A 22,415-nucleotide genomic window follows, 5' to 3' on the forward strand; every position below is an offset into this window, starting at 1 on the left:
CTCTGAGCTGGTTGTCAGCACAGAGCCCGACGCGGGGCTCGAACCCACGAACCGCGAGATCATGACCTAAGCGAAAGTCGGACGCTTAACCGACTAAGCAACCCAGGCGCCCCTCTTTTTCCTTGATATCCTTACCAACACCTGTTATTTATTTCTGAAACATTTAAAAAAAAAATTTTATGTTTGTTTATTTTTGAGAGAGAGAGAGCATGAGCGGGGTAGGGACAGAGAGAGAGGGAGGCACAGAATCTGAAGCAGGCTCCAGGCTCTGAGCTGTCAGCACAGAGCCTGATGTGGGACTTGAGCTCACAAATTGTGAGGTCATGACCTGAGCTGAAGTCAGACTCTTAACTGACTGAGTCACCCAGGCATCCCTGAAACTTTTTTTTTTTAAGTTTACTAACTTAACTTTGAGAGAGAGTGCATGTGTGCACACAAGCTGGGGAGGGGGAGAGAGAGAGAATCCCAAGCAAGTTCTGCGGTGTCAGCATAGAGCCCAATTTAGGGTTTGAACTCACAAAGTAGGAGATCATGACCCGAGTTGAAATCAAGAATCAGACGTTTAACTGATTGAGCCACCCTGGTGTCTCTATTTCTTGTCTTTTTGATTCTAGCTGTTCTGACAGGTGTGAGATGATACCTCCTTGTGGTTTTGATTTGCATTTCCCTGATGATTAGTGATGTTGACTATCTTTTCATGTGTCTGTTGACCATCTGTATTGTCTTTTTTAGAAAAATGCCTATTCAGTTCTTCTGCCCATTTTTAATCAGATTATTGTTTTTTGGTGTTGAGTTGTATAAGTTCTTTGTATATTTTGGATATTAACCCTTTATTGGATCTGTCATTTGCAGTATTTTCTCCTCTTTATTCATGATCATTATTGACTCATAGTAGGAAAACTGCTGGTGGTTTAAAAATGTTGTCTTAAATCTCTGGATTTCATTTAATGATGATACATATTTAATGTCTGAAGCATTATGATGTTCTCTGTGTATCTTTATGTTGAGCTTCTGTCCATATGCATAAAATATAAGTTATAACTGTGTTTCTAGTGGAGAGTGATATAGCTATGGATGATTATAGATCCCAAACATAATTCCTCAATAAGCAGCTTCAACACCTGAAGGTTTCTAGGAAAGAAATGCAGAAACTGGAGTGAGTGAGTGTGTGTGTGTTTCCAGGGAAGTTATTATCATTATTTTTCTGATTAGAAGAGTGTCCCTAGTAGGCTTGAACTCTGTGATTTGACTTAGCCTGTAAAAACTTAAAATTTCAGTGTAAAATATGGTTAGTATCTGGGTGGGACAATTCTTTATTGTGCAGGAACCTTTCATGTGTTACAAGACAGTTAACAAGCTTGGCCCTTATTAATATTCTCAGCTTCTTCTCCATGTTTACCTTAATCTCTAGTCATCCTTTCATTTAATAATATTATTCTTTTTTTTTGTTATGAGGAAGAGGTATTGTCGTCCTCAATAGAGCCAGTTCTTCCTGTCAGGCTCCAGATGTATCCCTTTTAGACTTCATGGGCTATAATTTTTACTGATTATTTTTTCCCTCTTCCATATCTTAAAACTTGCCTTTCAGCTCCTTTCTTTTACCCTTGCTGGTAAAAAATCCCCAGTCAACATATGTACTTTCGGGCTAAGTGGGAAGCAGGTGGTCATAAACATGATACCCATGATTCCAGTTTAGTGGAAACTGGTGCTTCCAGTTTAGTGGAAAGAAATGTGTTCCTCTGCCTCCTGGAGCACAGTAAACCCCTGTTACTTCCTAGCTGTCACCTTAGTCATCTCTTCCCTTTCACAGCCACACATCTTAGAAGAATTGTCCTCACTCGCTTTCATTTCTGCACTTTTCACTCAGTCTTTAAGCTGTTATGGTTTGGCTTCTTTCCTCATTCCCACTCAACTTTCTCTTGCAAAAGGCTACCAGCAACCTCTCCTTTTCTCTAAATTCAGTTTATAATTTGTAATCTTGATCTTCTCTCTATCTCTTTGAAGCATTTGAGTCTCTTGGTCATTTTTCCTTCTCAAAGTACTCACTTCTGGCACACTACGCAGTTCTGGTTTTGTTTTTGTATTTTTTGACTTATTTTGAATGCTTGTTCTTAGTTTTTATGCTGATTGTTCTTCCTATCTTTGTTCTGTAAATGTTGGTTTTATTTTGGGTTCTGAGAAGGAAATTTTTTCTTCTTGTACATATGTCCTGGGGCAGTCTTCCATCTGGAACCTGTTTGTATCTGTGCTAGCGTTTTCTGGAACTTTAGAACTGCACATGCAGGTGCTTCTGCAACAGTTCTACTTGATGCCTCTGAGGTACCTGGATAGTAACAAGTTAAAAGCTGAGCTCAGAATTTTCTCTCTTACCAGTGATTGGCAAGCTATGGCTCCAGCACACCTGATTTTAAATAAAATGTTATTGGCACAAAAACAGACACTCAGATCAATGGAACAGAATAGAGAACCCAAAAAAGGACCCACAAATATATGGCCAACTCATCTTTGACAAAGCAGGAAAGACTATCCAATGGAATAAAGACAGTCTCTTCAGCAAGTAGTGCTGGGAAAACTGGACAGCGACATGCAAAAAAGTAAACCTGGACCACTTTCTTACACCATACACAAAAATAAACTCAAAATGGATGAAAGACCTAAATATAAGATAGGAAGCCATCACAGTCCTCGAGGAGAAAACAGGCAAAAACCTCTTTGACTTCGGGTGCAGTAATGGCTTAGTTTGTCTTTAGTCCTTCTTTACATTCTTGTTTGAGTGAGTTGTGAAGTTCAGGTAGTCGTTTAGATGGGTTATTATGCACTGTGATCTATTTAGATCCAATACCTCCCCTGGTATAATTGTATTTTTTTTCTAACAAGAAATCTGGCCTTCTTGAAATCTTCAGTTTGGGCTTGATTTAGTCACACAGGTAGTAATGAGAGTCCAAACTACTTCTGTCTTGAAGATGAGTAGCAGAGTCCTCCGGAGTTTACGTATGTGGTCATTGGGAAAGCATATGACCTGGAAATTCTGTTTGTGTTGTATATTCTTTCTTATGAAGTCAGTGGATATAGTGTCTTGGAGGGAGAAGGAATGTTCCTTGAATCAAGGTCCAAAAGTGACAGTTGTGGGTTGGGACATGGGAAATTGAAGGGTATTAGAGATACTCATGATCTGAGTACTTTGTTGACTCTGAGAGCAAGCTTGTGTAACAGTGCTAGGGCTTAAAGTTACATTTATTACCTGTTATCACTAATTACTAATTAGTGAAACTTCTCCTTCTAAGTTGAGGGGCAAAATAGGAAATAGGTACTTGATTTGCTGTTCAACATTGCCTATTATATATATATATTTTTTCTTCTTTTTCTTGGTTAGTACAGAACAATTTATTTTTTATTATTGCTTACAAAACTGCAGTTGTCTTTATCAAAAGATTGCTTTAATTTCTGGAGTGGAAACATCTAGTTTTATCTGTAAGGCCATCAGTTTATTCTGGGTCTTATTCTGCTTTTGTTTTCAGGCTCTTTCAAAAGGTATAGTATGTCATTAAAGATCAGCCTATATGACTATTTCCATCCCATTTTTGCTTGTTTATAAAATTTTCAGTTTCTGACTTAAGACTACTCACAAAAAACAAGGAGGAAAATGGATAACGACTGCTTCAGGGTCTTCTCCTGAATTCTGTCTAAAGGTACTAAAGGGCCCTTCTCTGAAGTGCCCAGTCGATGTATCCTTTCTTTGCTAGCACAACTGGATTAGAGTCCAACTTATTTTCATAGGAAAGATTTTGGTTGTGTCTCCCAAGGACTTTTTCCATCAGTTCCAGTTTTTCTAAACCCCTCTGGTTTCCTGTGCAATTAGAGGAGTCTGAAATCACTCTCAGGTCTTTCAATTTTTCCCTTTCAACTAATATTTTTAAATCTGAGGTTGTTACTAGCAATATGAACGAACTGATACAAATCTTAGGACCCAAGATTATTTATACACTCCTCAGTTTCTTTGTAAATTTCTGTCTAATCTGTGTAAGCTTTGGAAAGTCTTTGGTAATACTTAGTTCAGAATGAGACCAAAGTTTTAATGTAGCCCTCAAGGCTGTCCCTGTTCTGTCAATAGCTTGATTTTATTTATTTATTTTTTAATGTTTTTATTTTATTTTCCAAGATGGGGAGGGGCAGAGAGAGTGGGAGGACAGAGAATCTAAAGCAGGCTCTGTGCTGACAGCAGGAAGCCTGATGCGGGGCTCAGACTCATGAATCATGAGATCACGACTAGAGGTGAGTAAGACACTCAACTGATTGAACCATCCAGGCACTCTGAGAGTAGTTTAATTTTGAAAGGTCATGTTGCTCTGAGGATTTCTGGCCAGCTAGAAGACTAAGGGAGCAGGTCAGTAGAAGAAAGAGCAGATCAGGGGCAAATGGAGGAAAACAAGATGGAGGAAAAGGAATAGCAGGATGGAGACCATGAGGTTTGAGAGAGTTATAAGTTTTTCACATTTTTCATTTGTCTTTTCTTATCCTTTCCTCTTCCTATGAGCTTTGTTTTTCTCGTGAATTTTGTAAGGAAACAAATTTGGAATCTGAATTCTTTTTGGAGGTTTCCTCATTGCAATAAAAAAGTTGCAGAGCACTAGGTGTTTGAGTCTCCCTCTCACCTCAGGTGACTCTCAAACCATAATCAAAAGGTTACAAAAGAGGGGTGCTTGGGTGGCCTAGTTGGTTAAGCGCTTGACTCTTGATTTTGGCTCAGGTCATAATGCTGTCATGGTTTGTGAGCTCGAGCTCTGTGTTGGGCTCTGTACCCTCTCCCTCTGCCCATCCCCTGTGCATGCTCTCTTTCTCACAAAAATAAGTAAATTAAACTTAAGTGTTACAAAAGAGTCTACTATAATTCTGAATTATCCTAGGTGAGATTATGCCATTCAGAAGGATAAGAACATAAATTTAATTTCTGGATTTAGTACTTTAAGGAGAAGTCTGCCCCAGAGCATAGACTTGGCCTGAGATGAACCCATGTGGACCCTGTAATAATACGTCTCTAGCCTCCAGCCTAATGGTTGGCCATCTCTGATTGTAGACCTGGCAGTACGCAGTGTTGTGGTGGCTTAAGATTTGGAGGGGAGGTCTCTCGGATACCCAGGCTCTCATGGACAAAACAAGACCCAGAAGATTGTCAAGGTTTTATTATAGTTTTCAAAGCAAATTTTATCCTATTTAGGTACCAGTGTGATGAAACCTTCTGAATATAATGGCTTCTGGAGCTAGTACGACAGTGAATTTCTAGGTCCTATACTTGTCTTCCATATGGATTCTTTCTGTGGTCTAGAACAAAGCATGCTGAGGATATTTTATTACTAATAAGGAAGGTTTTGTTAATAAAAAGGAGGGCTACTTCCAACAATAAACAGTTTCAAATCTAATCATAATATCAACAGATTCCTGGTTTCTAAGGTTCCTGAAAAGGAAATTGGAACTCTTCCCAAAGTAAGATTTTTCTCACCATTGTGTTTGGGGACACCCCTGGGTGGGGGCTCAGTGGGCATCCGAGGAGCACTACAGTTTTGGAATCTAGGGTCTTGAACAGAACTTAGTGGAACTTCCCAGATTGTCTCAAAGTGATGGTATCTTTAACTGCAGTAGGTAATAAAGTTGGTTTTGCTTGTTGGTCTTTTCAGAGAGGCTGCATTTGACAATGTGCATTTGAATTTACAACCTCTGTTAACTTGGAAAATAGGGAAAAGTAGCAAGTAGAAGAAAACTCCACTTATCTTTTCAGTTTTGTCTTCTTGTATGCTTTAGGTGATTTTTAAGGTCCAATCTTACTCTGAAATAATGGCAGATTTTCATTACCTGTGTTAACTTTACAGTTCTTGACACCTATTGTCTGAATTAGTTAAGCCACAAACGAACCTGTAGGTTATAGTTTTCTGATAAGCATTTGAAAATAATTTTTGGAATGCCCTTTTGTTTGGCTGATAAAATTTTATGGTGGTTTTGTTTCCAGTTTGCTTTTCATTATTTGATATAAGAAGCTGTAAATATTTAAGTCTGGTTATTAATTTAGATTCCTTGTGTAGTAACTGCATTCATTTGGAACTACATTATTTTTCGCATTTTATAGTTAGATTTGTTGAGTAAAAGATTACTTTTAAGGGTATCTATGCAAATAGAGGTTTGCTTATGCAAATAAATCACATAGATTTTTGGAATAGCTTGTGGTTTTAGCAATTGCATAAGCAAGCAGTACTTTACCATTGAAAGAATATGTGTTAATTACAGATAATTCTATTTTCTTAAATCCATAGTTTCTTTTTCTTTTTTTCCTTTCTCTCTCTCTTTTTTAACTTGTAGTATTTTTAAAGCTAAATTTCTTTTTTTCTTGGCAACTGTATTATATTCTATATTTTTTCCCTAAGTAATTTTTATCTCTAACTTGAGTAAATTAAAAGCAATTTTTAAAAATGTTTCTTATTTATTTCTGAGAGAGAGAGGGGCAGCATGAGCAGGGGAGGGTCAGAGAAGGAGAGAGACAAAGAATCCGAAGCAGGCTCCAGGCTCTGAGCTAGCTGTCAGCACAGAGCCCAACGCGGGGCTCAAACCCATGAACCATGAGTTCATGACCTGAGCCGAAGTCGGATGCTTAACCGACTGAGCCACCCAGGCTCCCCTAACTTGAGTAAATTAATGTGATTTCAGTTCATTATATTTCTTTTTAAAACTTTTGTTCCTTTCCCATTTGAATATTTATGCTGTTTTTCTTTTAAAATTTTAACATAATTTAAAAATAATTTTAATGTTTATTTTTGAGAGAGAGAGAGAGAACACAATTGGGGAAGGGGCAGAGAGAGAGAGGGAGACACAGTATCTGAAGCAGGCTCCAGGTTCAGAGCCTGATGCAGGGCTCAAACCCACAAACCATGAGATCATGACCTAAGCCAAAGTCAGACACTTAACCCACTGAGTCACCCAGGTGCCCCACATTCTTTTAAAATCTTTTGTATAGTTCTTAAGAATCTTCTGGAATGGCTTTCTTTATGTCTTGTTCTTGAGTCATCCTTTTGATTAGAGAGAAATTCACGTTGTTTTAAGGTATAATTCTCAAGTAGTCATCTGGTATCAAATAATTGCCTTTAACAAGTTCTGTTCTATTCAGCATCTTATTTTTTATTTTATTTATTTTTATTTCTAGGAGAGAGAGACAGCGCAAGCAGGGGAGGGTCAGAGAGAGAGGGAGACACAGAATCCGAAGCCGGCTCCAGGCTCTGAGCTGGCAGTCAGCACAGAGCCCGACGCGGGGCTTGAACCCACGAACTGCGAGAGCGTGACCTAAGCGAAAATTGGACGCTTAACCGATTAAGCCACCTAGGCGCCCCCTATTCAGCATCTTATTAACTTGACCTCAGGAGCTTGAGAGCAGTGAAGAGTGTATATTTCAAGCTGAAAGAAGACAGGGTTTGGAACCCCAGCCCACTTGTTTAGCAAAGAATAACAAGCTACAGATCCTGATTTCAAAGAGCTTCAAGGCACCTTAGGGAAACCTACAAGTAGGCAACTTAATGTTTTAATATTCGGAGCTCAGAGTGCATGGGGTTCATGTAGGAGGGGCACTGAACCTAGTTTGAGGGCGTCCTGTAGATCTGCCAATAGATACCTCAAGTTTGAACAGTAGTGAGTTAGCTGAAGAGTGAGGGTGTTGATGGGACACAGCTCCAAGGTCCATGAGAACATCTTATTGTGAAAGCTTAGAGCTCAGAGACAGTTGGAACTTTAGAAAACTGCAGGTCTGCACTGTATGAGGCTGTGGTAAGAGCAAGCTGGAGGGAAAATGAAGATCCAGGTACATGTGGCCTTGACTACTATGCGTCTGGTTTTGGAGTTTATTCTTAGGGCTTTGGGAGCCTCTGAATGGTTTCATGTGGAGAAGTGAACATGATAGAATTCTAGAATTAGAAAACATACTTTGGTTTGTGATGTGGAAAATGGATTGGAGCAGTGCAAAACTCGAGGCTGGTCAGTGAATTAAAAGTGTTCTTCCCTGGCAAGAAACGATAGGGGCCTAAAATAAAGTATTAGGAGGGAGCACAGTAGATGGTGTGGAGGGCCTGGTGGAAGCTGAATTGATAGCTTATATGATCTGGTACATGTCAGGAGTGGGGCGGAGGGAGGGACCACCACTGATGAAATGGCTGCATTTGGTTGTGAATACCTATCAGCATTCTAATTTGGGAGTAAATTCATTAACCCTCTCTGAATTCCTATTGCCCTTTAAGAGAGAATACTAGGATTATTTACATCTCAGAGCAGAGTGTGGTAATTTGAGGTTTGTAAATTATGCAGTGTAGGTTTAAAGTAGTCAATGTTTTTGTCACCCAGTTAGCCACATTTTACAAACTGCACTCTTGTTTTAGCAGAAAGAGCCAAATGACAACAAAAACTAGCATGAAGGGAATCATTTAAAAAACCAAAAAATTGGAAAGCTGTGTCCTAGTAATTACAAAGTATAGACATCAGTATCGTTTTCTCCTGATAAACCATGAAGAACTCTCCTGATGCCTCAAAGGGTCTATATTTTTGAAAAAAGATTCAATTATGTTTATGGTGATAGTAATACTAGGAATATATACTCAAGTTTAGAAAGATTTGAAAGTATATTAAAACATAGTCTTATGCTTAACTCGGGGTCGTCTGGAAAACACAAATCAGCTGGGACATATTTTCCTGAACCCAGGAGTGTTGAAAGTTTTGCTCTGCTTTATCCACAAATGCAGGATAGTTTGATGATGCTTTTTGTCTACAAATGTGCTTGAAGCATTGATTTCCGCCACGCCCCCCAGAACAGTTGCTAATTTGTTATAGAACCAGCTGAGGAAAGTAAACTCTCAGTAAGTAGCTTCTTATGTGAATTAGTGGTAGGATTTGGATCCGTGGAGTATAGAGTTCAGGGTTGAGTGGGTGGTGATATGTAGCCAGGGGAAGTATGGTCTGAATCACCATAGAAGTAAATTGGGTGTTTAGCATCAATGATAAGGAATTGAATTTGCCTGTCCTTCTTACAGTTTTTGCTTCCCTTCCCTTCCCTTCTTCCCTGCTCATCGGCAACAATGAGGACACAGAGCATCTGATCCAGGGGAGTGTCCTGGGGATGCAGGTGCACATTGTTTGTGGTATTGTAAAACCAGTAATAGTTCTGTGTCCTGCGGGTTCAGAGGCTGTATGAAGACCACAAGATATATTGTTATAGTACCAGGCTGGATCTCTCATGGAAAAACCAAGCGGCACTCGGAGACCTTGGTGTATGGTTTTATTTTATACCGGCGGGCTCAGAAGAGATCCTTCTCCAGAGATCTGAGGCCTGAGCACAAGCATGGGGGACAGTTTATCGTTTACTTCACATTCTGCATTAGTAGTTAATTTGGCCTGCATGGCAAGCAGGGCAGGAAGAAGAACCTGGAAGAGGATCCTCTAAGCTAGAGACTAGAGCTTATGTTAGTCCCATTGGTCATCTTATGATGCATAACTTTAGTTATTTTCCCAACACTCCCCCCATTTGATGCCTTTAAAAAAATATTTTTTAGTAGGCATCACCTGTTAGCTCTAGGGGTTGGTACCCTCGGAGCGCTAAGATGTGTGTTGTAGTTTGGTGTTTTTTCAATGAAGTATTTTCAGTGAAGGATACCAGGGTGTTTAGGATGCAGGGGCCAATGGTCACAAGTAAAATTATGGAAAAGGAGGGGTCCTGTGAGAATAGGGAGCCTGGATGTCCAGTTTGTGGGGTAGCCTTTATTAGTCCACTTGTAAGGAACAAGTTCAGGGTTATGACACTGGTAAGGAGCAGGGGTTGACAGAGTTGCATCTGAGCTGCTGGTCCACACACTGATTCCTCAAGCTTCTGCTGTGCACAAGTCAGCCAGCTCATGGGGTGTGGCTTGAGCAGGGCTGAAGATCTCAAGGGCTGGTGTCTTTTTCAGTATCAGTTTAAGCCTGTTGACCGGGTCTGAGCCACTTTGCCAGGTTGAGGGCTCTTCGGAGTTAGCTTTCGTAGTCTCCTTCCCTGAGCTCTGGGGTCGGTAAGTGGTGTGCAGTTTCCAGGTAATGTTGAGGGACCTGGTCAGTGTTTGTATGACATCCACCACAAATGCAGGTCCATTGTGACTATGTATGGTTAAGGGCAGACCAAACTGAGGCATGGTTTCCCGTAGAAGAGCTTTGGCCACCTCACGACTTGGTTCTGTCCTGGTTGAGAAGGCTTCTACTCATCCTGAATATGTGCAGATTCTTACAAGGAGGTACTTGAATCCTTTACTTGGTATCTGTGAAGTCCATCTCCAAGTCTTCGAAAGGGGTGCCGGCGGCCCTCATCCTTTGAATAAACCCGATCTCCTGGGTTTAGATGGGGTGGGTTTCTAGTAACTGTCCGATCAGGTTTAGGGACGATATGGTTTGTATATTTAGAGATTTATGAATTAGCCAGGCCTCAAGTGAATAGTAAAGCACAAAAGTCTTTATCTGTTGATAGGTCTACAGTGAGAAAAGTCTTTGCATACTGTTGTTGGGGGGAGTCCATCCCATCTTCCAGTTGTTTCAATCATCATATGCCCACGGGGTCTTATTATTATCCCCACAGAATAACAAGCACAGAAGATTGTCTATACATGAAATACTGTGACAGTTTTTCTGAAGTTTACCTCAAGTTGTCTAGTTTAGGCAAACACCAAACATTTAAAGACAATCAGAACTACAATTTAAAATTCACAGTGGGGCATTGTTGAAACATAGTTTTTCTCTCTAAAAACCCCCATTTCCAGAGGTAGCCACATCACGACCAATGCATTAGAACAAGTCCAGTCTTAACAGCCTTGGCCTAATTATTTACATAGCTCAGCAAGAATAGCTACTGATTATGAGAATCTTTTAAAGTTTGCTTTGCTGGAACCTTTTATAAGGACTCTCCATATTGGACTTTTAGTAACCTCTCCAGGCCAGAAGCCAAGCCAAGTACCTCCCATCAGACAGTCCTGCAGTACCTGTAGAATTGAGCAAATCCCTCTTCATGAAGTCCACAAGATATTCTGAGGCTCCTGTACCTGCCAGGAAGTGACCTTATTTACTCACCTAGGGAGGCTACTGGGAACACTGTAAACAGGTATCAGGCCAACATTTCCAAGGGGCTTTATGGCTCCGTGTTTCATAAAGTCCACCTTAGTTCCTCAGAGCTGGCTGGTTATATCTGAGTCTATGCATGTCACTCTCAAATATGACATTCCAGTCAAAGCCTTGGTAAAATAACCAGTAGTTCTAATGGTGATCTGTTACAAGATGAACAGATTCTTACCAAACGTATGCAGACAATTGTAATTGCCATGAAAGAAAGAATACTCACTGAGAGTTTTTGAATTTCAGAGGGTTTAGGCAGAGAGAAGAGATAGATACTTCAGTTTACAAAGGAATACTTTATGACATTTCTGAATATCATAGATATCTTAAGAGAAAGTTTCCTTAATCTGGAAGAGCAAATATTCGAGAACCAGCAATATTTCCAACAAGAGTCACAAAACTATAATCTTGCTCAGTTCACTTAGTCCCATGTTCCTAATTCTTGTTCATTTTGAATGCAACTTTTTAGTTCTGAAATTCTTACCCATTTTAGTATTAACCTCAAAGATGTCGTATACCTGTATTTGTCCCAAAAGTCCTTTTTATAAATCTTCTTGAAGAAGAAACACGTTTTGTGAGAGAATAAGAACAGCTGTAAGTGATGGCATCTCAGAAATGGACACTGTTAAAGATTTGATGAGAGTCCATTATGATGTAATTGACAATGAAATTCAGTTATTTCTGTGACACATAACATTTCAAGTAATCATAATATTAAGTGATGGCCTTATACCAAGACATTAAAACTTTAGGAATTGCATATATATTTGGGCAGCTGTTTTGGAATTACACAGCTTAATATTTACCTCCACAGTGTTCCCAAGTGTGCAGTGACTTCAGAACCCGAATGTGGCTTCCTTCAAACTGGATTTATAGGCTGGGATTACAGAATGAACCATAGGGATCATAATTGTTTAGGAGAATAGAGTCAAATGATATTGTTAGACCATTCATTTGTCCTTCTTCCTGATTTGAAGCCATCAGGAATACTATTGCTAATATTTTGTTTCCTTTAGTTTTATATTTTCTGTGTTTTCTCATTGTATTAACTTTCGATATGAAAACACATGTTCTTAAGTACTTAAATTAAAAATTGCGTAAGGGTATCAGTGCCATAAAATTGATTCCTTCTGTTGAAATTTTTGTATTTGACTTTTCTTTGATTTTCAGGGGATCATTGTCCCACCTGTTAGAAATCTTCTTTTAATAAATCATAAAATGTTATTATACAGAACACTTCTTGAATGCAATCTGCTGTCTTAATCCTTGTACTATTTTCACATATTTTATTGTATATCATATACTGCATAGATGTAGAAACTATCTTAAGAATGTTCTAGGGGTGCCTGGCTGGCTCAATCAGTAGATCATGTGACTCTTGATTGTGAGGTTTTGAGTTCCTGGGCTATGCTGGGTGTAGAAATCACTTTAAAATCTGAAATATAAAATCTTCAAAGGGCACGTAGGTGGCCCAGTTGGTTAAGTGTTCAACTTCAGCTCAGGTCGTAATCTCATGGCTCATGAGTTCAAGCCCTGCCTCGGGCTCTGTGCTGACAGCTCAGAGCCTGGAGCCTGCTTCAGATTCTGTCTGTCCCTCTCTCTGCCTCTCCCCCACTCATGCTCTGTCTCTCTCTCAAAAATAAATAAGCATTAAAAAATTGTTTTAGAGAAAAGAATGTTCTAAAGTTAAAAGCAGAAGCAATTCTTTTCCTTCAAATGTTGCCAAATTGGATTTGTGAAGAAGTAATGATGGTTTGCTTAAAAGGGATTTATTTTATATAAATAAAAATGAAATATATTTGATAAAATTAAGTTTAATACTTCTTTCACATTTTTATTAAAGTTGAGTATCTGTTGTTTTCGCCTACATTTTAGTATAATGTAAACTTGTGGCTCTTCAATTTGAAAAGTTACTGCCATGTAAAGTTTTATCACTTATTTATTTATTTGGAAAGTTTATTTATTTATTTTGAGTGGATGAGAGAACAGGAAAGGCAGAGAGAGAGAGAGAGAAAGAGAATGAATCCCAAGCAGGCTTCCCACTATCAGTGCAGAGCCTGATGTGGGGGCTTGAACTCATGAACTGTGAGATCATGACTTGAGCCAAAACCAAGAGTCAGATGCTTACCTGACTGAGCCACTGTGGGGGCTTGAACTCATGAACTGTGAGATCATGACCTGAGCCAAAACCAAGAGTCAGATGCTTACCTGACTGAGCCACCCAGGCTCCCCAGAAGTTTGATCTTTTAAATTAATGAAACATTCATTTAAGATTACAGCGTGGGTAGCACTGTTTTTTTTTTTTTTTTTTTTTTCCTTCCCTCTCTTAAAGAGTAGGTTTTGTGAAACCCAAGTTGCAAACATTTGAAGTTGCAGCTTGTGGTAAGAGAAGTGCTTGACTGAGGCTAAACAGGCAGATACGGGCTCGATTTTGCCCAGTGACAACGGTACTTCATTGAGTGTGCTTTGTGTTAAACTGAAGCAAAACCCAAGCCCGTCTCGTTCTTGAGCTCCTGCTCTGAACTACCGTGTGGTGCTACCCTTGCTATCTATGACTTAGATGTGTGGATTTGAACAATGACATCTCCTTGGTTAGAAGTTTGTTTGCTTCAAACCCAGATGCTCTGGACCTGAGCCCTTCTGTTGGAGCTGGCGCCCTACTGCTCCAGGCTGGTTTCTGTGGAAGCTGATGCATGACTGTTCATTTAACAAATAATGTGTTGATGTATTGACTTGCTGAGCTCTGGGGATTTCGTAGAGAGCAAGCCAGACCTCGTCATTGCTGTCATGCAGATTCATTGATGGGGCTGTCATAACTGAAGGACAGAGTGTAATATCACACAGCAATGGCACCTAACCTGGTGTAGGAAGGCTGGAGAGGCTTTCTAGAGAAAGTGAGATTTAGGTGAGATGTGAAGTATACCCCTGAGTTTGAGAGAAAGTGGGAATTTTTCTCTCATCTGGACTACAGCTTCTCAGCTAAAGTCCTCACAGCCCTCTTGCCTCTCTCTATAAACTAGTCATGTGGTCATCGGTTCAGTCAGTCTTTTCATTCAACAGCTGTTTATTGAATGGCCACAATGTGTCAGGCAGTTGTAGGCATTTAAAATCTATCACTAACCGGTTAGCGATTTCTGCTCTTACGGAGCTTGTGTTGTAATGTGGTAGGGAAATGAAGAGCATAGACAGTACTCACAGTGATGAGTAAATTATAAGCTCTGATTCTTCAAAATGCAGCCATGGTGAGGACTCTTCGTTTTCTTGCTCTTAAGCTGAAGTTCAGTGTCTTTATCATGGTCTGTGGCAGCTCTGCTTCCCTGGGTGGTTGGTTTACTCTTCAGGCCCCAACCCCACTGACTCTGTCCCACCCTGCTTTCTGTCATTTGTTAGGTCCCTCTTCACAGTCGCAGCATCTGAGAAGTTTCCTGGAACTCTGTTTTTAACTTAAGATTCCCCGTGGTCACACTCCCTTTTCACTTCTGCATAACATGCATCTCAATGATGATTTCTTAGCCACTGTGTGTCATGTAAGGGTCTGTCTTTTCCACTAAACTATAAATTACATGAAGGCTGGGATGTGGGGCCTGGAATGTGGCATATAGTATAAAAGTTGGAGTAGTGGAAAGAGGTGGAAGAGAAGGGGGTTTCTGGCTGAGCCGAGGAGGAGGTGTAAAGGCTGGGCAGCTGGAGGAATGTGTGTGTGGGCTTGGGGGTGGGAAGGAAAGCAGAGGTAGGCAGGGACTGGGGACCGGGCTGGTGGCATCGGCAGCTAGGATCCACTACCGACACAGAGTCAAGGAATTAAAGTTTGGTTCTAAGGCGGTGGGGAGTCATGAAAAGTTTAAGCACATTTTGGGAATACTAGTTTGTTTTGATAACATTTAATGTCTTGGAAGTTATTAATTAGATTGAATAATACCTTCAAGTGTGGCTGATTTAATTTTTAAATCGTGAAAGTAGTATGAAGCATAAAATTTTGATCTTACTGGTGATCAAGTTAAACGTGTACCCGAGAGTCTGTAACCATAAGTCAGAGTTGCCCCTTCTCCAACTCTTTATCCTACTTTCGAGCAGTAACTCAAGCTGAGGTGTTTGAATGTGTCCATACATGAACTTTGATGAGTGTTCCAAGGTTTCTGTCTTAATGTAGATAAGGTCATACTATATATATTATCTTGCAACTTGCTTTCCTCCATGGTACACACTATATTTGGTGCATTCTTAAAGTGGAAGTGTTATCTTCCTAAACCCTAGTCCTAATTCTTTGGCCCAGAGTCAAGGCATTTGGAACTCTTGTCCTGAGTCCCAAAATGTTCCGCTGGAGACGCCATGCCTTCCACTGGACTTTATACTGTCCTTTTCTGCCACTTTTTGTCTTCAGTTTTCACCTCACAGACCTGGTTTCTAGAACATAGGAAATGGCTTCCAAATTTGGGGTTTTGTTCATGTTGTTCCTTCTGTCTACACTTTATTCACCCTAATCTTCCCATGGCAGTGACTTTTTTTTTTCTTCAGGCTTTAGTTTATATTTTACTTCAGAAGGATCCTTTTTTTCCCTCTTTTTAATATATTAAGTAATCTCTACATCCGCTGTGGGGCTTGAACTGGCAACCCCTGGATCAAGTGTCACACGTTGTACTGACTAAAGCCAGCCAGGGACCCCCAGAAGGATCCTTTCTGAGCAGTCTGTCTAAAACATGTTCTCCCTCTCTGTCTTCCTCAGTACTATTTGTTCCCAGGTGTCATTATTTCATTTCTCAGTTGATTTGTTGACTCTCTTTCAGTTTCCCTTATTAAATAAGTCTATAAGTTCTGTGGGTGCAAAAACTATTTAATGTAGTATTACATATGGATCAACCTCACCTTTTTTTTTTTTAAAGTTTTTATTTGTTTTTGAAAGAGAGGAGACAGAACACAAATGGGTGAGGGGCAGAGAGAGACAGAGAGAGAGAGACAGAATCCAAAGCAGGCTCCAGGCTCTGAGCTGTCAGCACAGAGCCCAACGCGGGGTTCGAACCCACAAACCGTGAGATCATGACCTGAGCTGAAGTCAGACGCTTAACCGACTGAGCCACCCAGGCGCCCCAACCTCATCTTTTAAAACTTACCAAAGACTATAGCATATTCCATTTCATGTATGTATCCCTTTTGGTATCAGTCCCTTACTGAAACCCTTTAAAATTGTTTTTCTGATTTCCTTATCTAAACACCAGCAACAAATTAAAAATAATTTGTTTATATATATATCTCTCTGTGTGCATGCATGTGACTATGTATATAGAATAGCTTCTTAAAAATGAAATTGCTGGTTTGAAAGAATTAAGTCTTCAAACTTTTGATAGATAATTGTATGAAAATCTTTTTAGGAACTGTCAGTGTCAGTAGTGGGAGTCCTGTCTGTTTACCTTCATGCCTTCACTGCTGGCTGTTGGCAGACCCTGGCAGGTTGACCGCAGCATTTCCTTGTTTGAGCTTGTACGTCTATAGTTATGACTGCAGTTGAATATATTTCATATGTTCCTTTGGATATCATTTTATGGAAATTTCTCATTTATTCTTTTGGCCATTTTTTTTGATATTTGTTGGTCTTTTTCTTGTTGATTAGAGGTTTTTTATTGAAAAATGTTTTTCTGGGGTGATTGAATGGCTGAATCAGATCATGATCTCACGGTTTGTATGTTCGAGCCCTGTGTCAGGACTCTGTGCTGACAGTGTGGCGTCGATTTGAGATTTTCTCTTTCTCTCTCTCTCTCCAAATAAATAAGCTTAAAAAAATGTAATGTTTTCTATCTATAGTCTTTATAGGAAAGTTATACTGTGTGAATAGTCAATGTTGTTGAATTTTAATCTCTTTATATAGCCTAATAGCTAAATGTGCTAAAAGAATATATTGGAGATGAATGTATGTAATAGTGTATTTAATGAGTGTTTTTCTTTTTGAAACTGATAATAATTTTTAAATGTCCAATATATAATATGTCCTAAATAAAATATCTTGGGATAAATGAATGACAAGTGAAAAATGAATTTTTAAGGCAGTTTGATTTTTACTTGGAAGTTCATTTAGTCAAATTTGCTTTTCATAGTAGGAAAAAATTGTTTTTAAGAGTTTTCAGATAAAAATACAGGTTGCCCAGTTAAACCTGAATCTTAGATAATGATTTTTTTAATGTTTATGTATTTTTGAGAGAGAGAAAGAACAAGAGCAGTGGAGGGGCAGAGAGAGAAGAGGCACAGAGAATCCCAGGCAGGCTCTTATGCCATCATCACAGAGCGGGATGTGGGGCTTGAACTCACAAGTTGTGAGATCATGACCTGAAGCTGAAACCAAGAGTCGGACGCTTAACTAACTGAGCCACTTAGGCGCCCCAATAATGACTTTTTTAAAAGTATGTCCCAAATTTTGCATAAGACATCATAGTAAGGGAGTGTAACATACTTATTAAGTTAAAAGACAAGATTGTTTTTCAGCTGTTTATGGAAATGTTGGATTCCTGACAGTCAACATTTTTTTAGACGTTTTGCTTTGTGTAAATAGATATCTCTTTATATATATGTATATTTATGTATATCTATATCTTTATAGATATACATACATCTATAATGTGTATGTAATAAATATGAGTAATGAATTCTGTGCATTATCTTTTAACATTTGCCTATTTGTCAGTTCTTTCAAGGTAACGGACTTTTGAGACAGCAGTTTATTCTCTCTCAGAATATCTTTTGCAAATATACTACTACACATTTGAAAGAATAGACATGTTAAAAGTTTCCTTCTAGGCTTCTTATAATCCAGTCTCCGTCAGCCAGCGCTCTTCCTGTATTTTGTTCGTGAGGCACTAATTGTCTGCATTTGGCAGGTTTAACACTTCCTGACAGAGAGGCTATTAAGGGGAAGTATTCTCAAATAACTGTCACTGGCTTGAACAAAGAACCTTCAAACTCAATGTGTGGAAACCACTAACATTCTTAAATGACCCTTTTCATGGATTTTTATCCCTTTAAGCTAAAATTTGGAGAATGTCGGGTCAGTGAAAACAGCAAGGTGTAATAAAGCAGTAAACCTTGATAATTTGGGGGGAGAGTAGAGTGGGAGGTATAGATTTATCTCTGACTTGAAAACAATTGTTATTTGGAAAATCTCATTAGCAGATGTGACTGCTTGGACTAAAGAGAGAGAGAGAGAGAGAGAGAGAGAGACTTAAAACTGATGTTGCTTTCAGGACTGCTTTGAACTTAACAAGCACCTATTTGTGGAGCAGACTGGCTAATGAAAGGAAATTAAATTTTTCTGACAACTTCCCCTGCCAACCTCCTTAGTCAGGGGATGTTATTAGGTACTGAAGACTTTTAAGGAAGATTTTTTTTTTTATTAGACATAAATGAACCAGTTATAAACATCCCCCGCCCCCTCCTTTTGGGGGAGGATTCTGACATGGTTACTCTACATTTTTAGGTTACTAGCTGAAAAGCTTAAATTTACCAGCATTCACTTTAAAATATTAAAGTTCTTTTTGAAAAATTCAGGCCTTCTTACTAGCTAATGGTTTCAAAACTATTGTCATTCCTTGTGATTAGTTTACATCACTGAATTGTAAAGAAAAGTCAGATTTACTAGGGAGGCTTGAATGTAACCCCTTCTTTTCAGCTTTCTGTCTACTGTTCACGGGGAGACGTATCAGGAATGTCCTGTGCTGGGCCAGTTAGGGGAGAGTTACTGATCAGTGAAATGTTAAGATTCAAGGGAAATTTTTTTCCTTTCAGTTGCATTGTTGATAATTAGCAATAATCCTTACATATATCAACTCTTACCTTGTACTGTTTATGAAGGCATTTGCTTTCCTTGGCTTTTTTGAAGTTTTCCCTCACAAGTTGGTTCATGGAATTTAAGGTTTTAAATTACTGATCATAACAAGATGTAAAGATAAAGTATGTACCTGAAAAAAAGGATGAAATAAAAAAGAAAAAGTAAGGGAGACTACTAAAGTAATCTTTTGGGGATCAATTGGCAATTCCTAGAAATACTGGAAATTTACTTTTTTTATTTCTGGAAAATCTTGAGCCTCTCCCAAACAATAGAGAATCAACTCCCCCTGCTGACAGAATTCAGGAAAACATGACATGTAAATATCAGAGGGACAGGAAAAAGCTGGTTGTAGACAAGCTTTAATGATCTGATTTATGATTCCGTATTGATTGTAAACATCTAAATTCTGCTGTTAAATTCCAGCAACTGCACCAAATCATTTGGCAATTCTGGTAGTGCTTCCTGCCAGCTCATTTCAAACTGCTTTGAGTTTCTTAATATAATAATGATGAGGTAGAATTTACATTCCACTTATGGTATTAATTTTACATTTCTCTGAAAGAAAAGAGTTAGAAGGTTGTAAAATTGAACATTAAATGAATCCGAGGAGACAGTAGTGCAATATATGACTGCCCTAAAGACATTGTGCAATGGCTGATGGGATTAATGTTGGGTCTCATTTCCTGGTTTTACAGGATGCAGATGAAGCTGTCAGAATTGCAAGGGAAATTGGTAAGTTCTTAAATTAACTTTGGTAGAGTTTCTGTGTCTTTCAGCAGATACGGTTGAGTAAACATGTAATAAGTAACCCCATAGAGCAAATAATATTTTAATACATTTAGGATTCTGATTACTTGTCCCTTTGGAAGAATTTATCAGCTGAATTACCATATTACTAAGGTGGACTTGAAAGAGTAATTTGACTTTTTAATTAGAGCTCTTTTGTAAGTTGAAATCACTGGCTAATTAAAAGAAGGAATTGTCTTAACTCTTGAGATTGGATATAATGTAAATTTTACATACTTAGCTGAATACAACGTATTAAAGTTAAAGACATTGATGGTTAAAATGAAGATTTCACATTTGACAAGGCTCTTCAAGTTTTTACCTTTTCCTAAGATGTTTTAATAATCTTGCTAGGAAACAGAATGTGAGAAATCAGAACTAAAAATTCTAAGTTGGAGTAAAAGGTAAACTGAAGGACATTTTAATGACTGTTTTACTTGATTGTTTTAGGTACAGTTATACTTGGGGCAGGGCTTATCAACTTGTTATTTAAAAAAATATTCCTTATTGCTCATGGTAACTATTATATTCTCAGTATCTGCCAATTAAAAAAATATGTGAAGGCAAATTGTTATCATGGATTAGTGGTGGTATCCAGTTACTTTACAGTTGTATTAATCAAATTAGTATTTGTATACATTTGCAGAACTTTGTAGGGTTGTGAGAGAAATCTGACAATGCTTGGCCGGTCAGGAAATCTCACCTTCTTAGCATTCCTACGTGGACGGGGCCAAACTTTTCAGCATCCCACATTAACATTTCTTTAGTCCTCTTTTCTCATTAAGATCCATTGTTTGGAATTGTTTTATCCACTGGGAGAACATTTGACTTGGGAGTATTTAAATAGTTGTGATACATGGTATATACTTCTTATTTCTGAAAGTAACCAATTGCGTTAGTAAATACATTCTTTACAATTTGCTCAGGCTAGCTGAGCATTTCTTGAGTGATCTGGAAACAAAAGTTCTTGAGTGATCTGGAAAGTTGTTGGCTCTTTGTGTCCCTGTTTCTAATTGGGTATGGCTAAATTATTTTGGTTTGGCTCATGGTTAAGTGTGTTTTGTTGTTTATTTGTTTTGCAAACATAGCTGCTACTGATACAGATTTGGATTTTAGACCAGGTCTTAGAAAATCTTGTTTTATCTGACTGTAACATCTCTTCCTTAATCATTTCTTCGGACACATCAACATTCTCAAAAACAAAACAAAACAAAAACAAAAACATTTCAGCATTTCACAGAAAGATTTGCTAGATTCCTGAATAAGTTGGACTACGTGGAACTGATTCATGGTTTATTTCTTGGAGAAAATCAAAAGCATCTCCATTAGGAGACTTTCTCATGAAGTAGTTTTCACTTAATTCTGCTGTATGCTTGTAGATTACAGTCGACTATTTAGATAGTATTGTTATTAACTATGTAATAAGATGCAGTAGTACAATTAGCGCAAGAGTATCTACATGAAAAGAACAGATTATTTGGATGAATTCAGAGAAATGAAAGGGATTGGAAGGAGATCATGAGTTACATTGGCCATATTTCGGATTATGAATCTGCGCTTCTTGGGTATTTCCTTTGTGTAAATGGCAGTCTGCAAATGCCTTTGCTTGCTTTCCTTATCTTGTCTTTTACATTTTCTTTTCTATTTTTCTCAAATCTGTGACCTTTAAAATAATCAGTTCTCATCATTTGGCTTTCTTCCCTTAATATTTTAATGCTCTGCTTTGGTCCCTTTTGAGTTTACTGGGGAAGTTACCAAATTCCATCTCAGGCTCTTTTTTTTATATTTCGGCGCAACCTTTATGACTCCTTCCTCTTTTCTATCTTCTCATTCTTCTCCAGTTATTCCTTTTCATTTGTGAAATAAATGATCGTAATCATGGCTGTGAAGTCTAACGGTGCTAGTGTTTTGCTTATGCTGAAAGAAAGGGAAGCCATAAAATTTGAGGTGAAATAAAACATAATAAAGAACCAGGGTCATCAGCCTATTATAAAGCTTTTGGAATTTCCCTGAAAACCCCCTTGAATCACCACGGAAACCTCCCATAAAACTGTTTTCCTGAAGTGCCAGCTTCTAAAATAAATGAAATTACATATTATTAGTCCCTCGGTATTCTGTATTCTTTGGTGATTCATCAGTTTAGTTTTCTACTCATTTTATTGAGATCTGTCACACTTTAACTACATTATAATTTGGATGGGCCTTGGTTAATTCATCTAAGAGTTGAATTAAACATTGGTTCTACGGAAAAATATGCTCCTAGTTCTAAACAACTGAATTATAATCACACCTTTGAAACTGTCCATTTATAGGTAGCAGATTGACTATGTCATATATACCTATTCACACATTTTTCTTCTTTACTTCTTAAGTGTTACCTGGAGAAAATTAATTTGGTCTTGACTGTGGTTCTCTCCTCTCTAAAGTCTTCTCTCCTGAAAACAGGAATCTTTGAGGCCAAAGGAGGAAGCTAACTGCCTTGAGCATTGATGAATTAGGTGTCTTTTACATAATAGTAGCTCTTGTTTATGGAGCATTTTTTCCTTGTTGCAAGCACTTTGTGAATGTTATTTCTAATGCTAATTTTTGGGTTAATTATTTTCATTTACATTTAAGAAACTGAGGATTAGAAATGGTAAGTAATTTGCTCAAGGTCACAGGCCTACTG

At 38.4% G+C, this 22,415-nt stretch overlaps 1 protein-coding gene across 1 annotated transcript in view; it reads left to right on the top strand.

The window, feature by feature from the left end:
* PCCA (propionyl-CoA carboxylase subunit alpha) overlaps positions 1-22,415 on the top strand; it is a 410,939-nt gene that overhangs the window by 108,473 nt on the left and 280,051 nt on the right. Inside the window, exon 8 of the mRNA XM_039254278.1 lies at positions 19,657-19,693. Within this exon, the coding sequence (XP_039110209.1) occupies positions 19,657-19,693 (37 nt within the window). The remainder of the gene's footprint in view (positions 1-19,656; positions 19,694-22,415) is intronic.

The sequence above is a fragment of the Hyaena hyaena genome, unplaced genomic scaffold (assembly GCF_003009895.1).
Source record: "Hyaena hyaena isolate Hyena2069 unplaced genomic scaffold, ASM300989v1 scaffold_478, whole genome shotgun sequence".
Classification (NCBI taxonomy): Eukaryota; Metazoa; Chordata; class Mammalia; order Carnivora; family Hyaenidae; genus Hyaena; species Hyaena hyaena.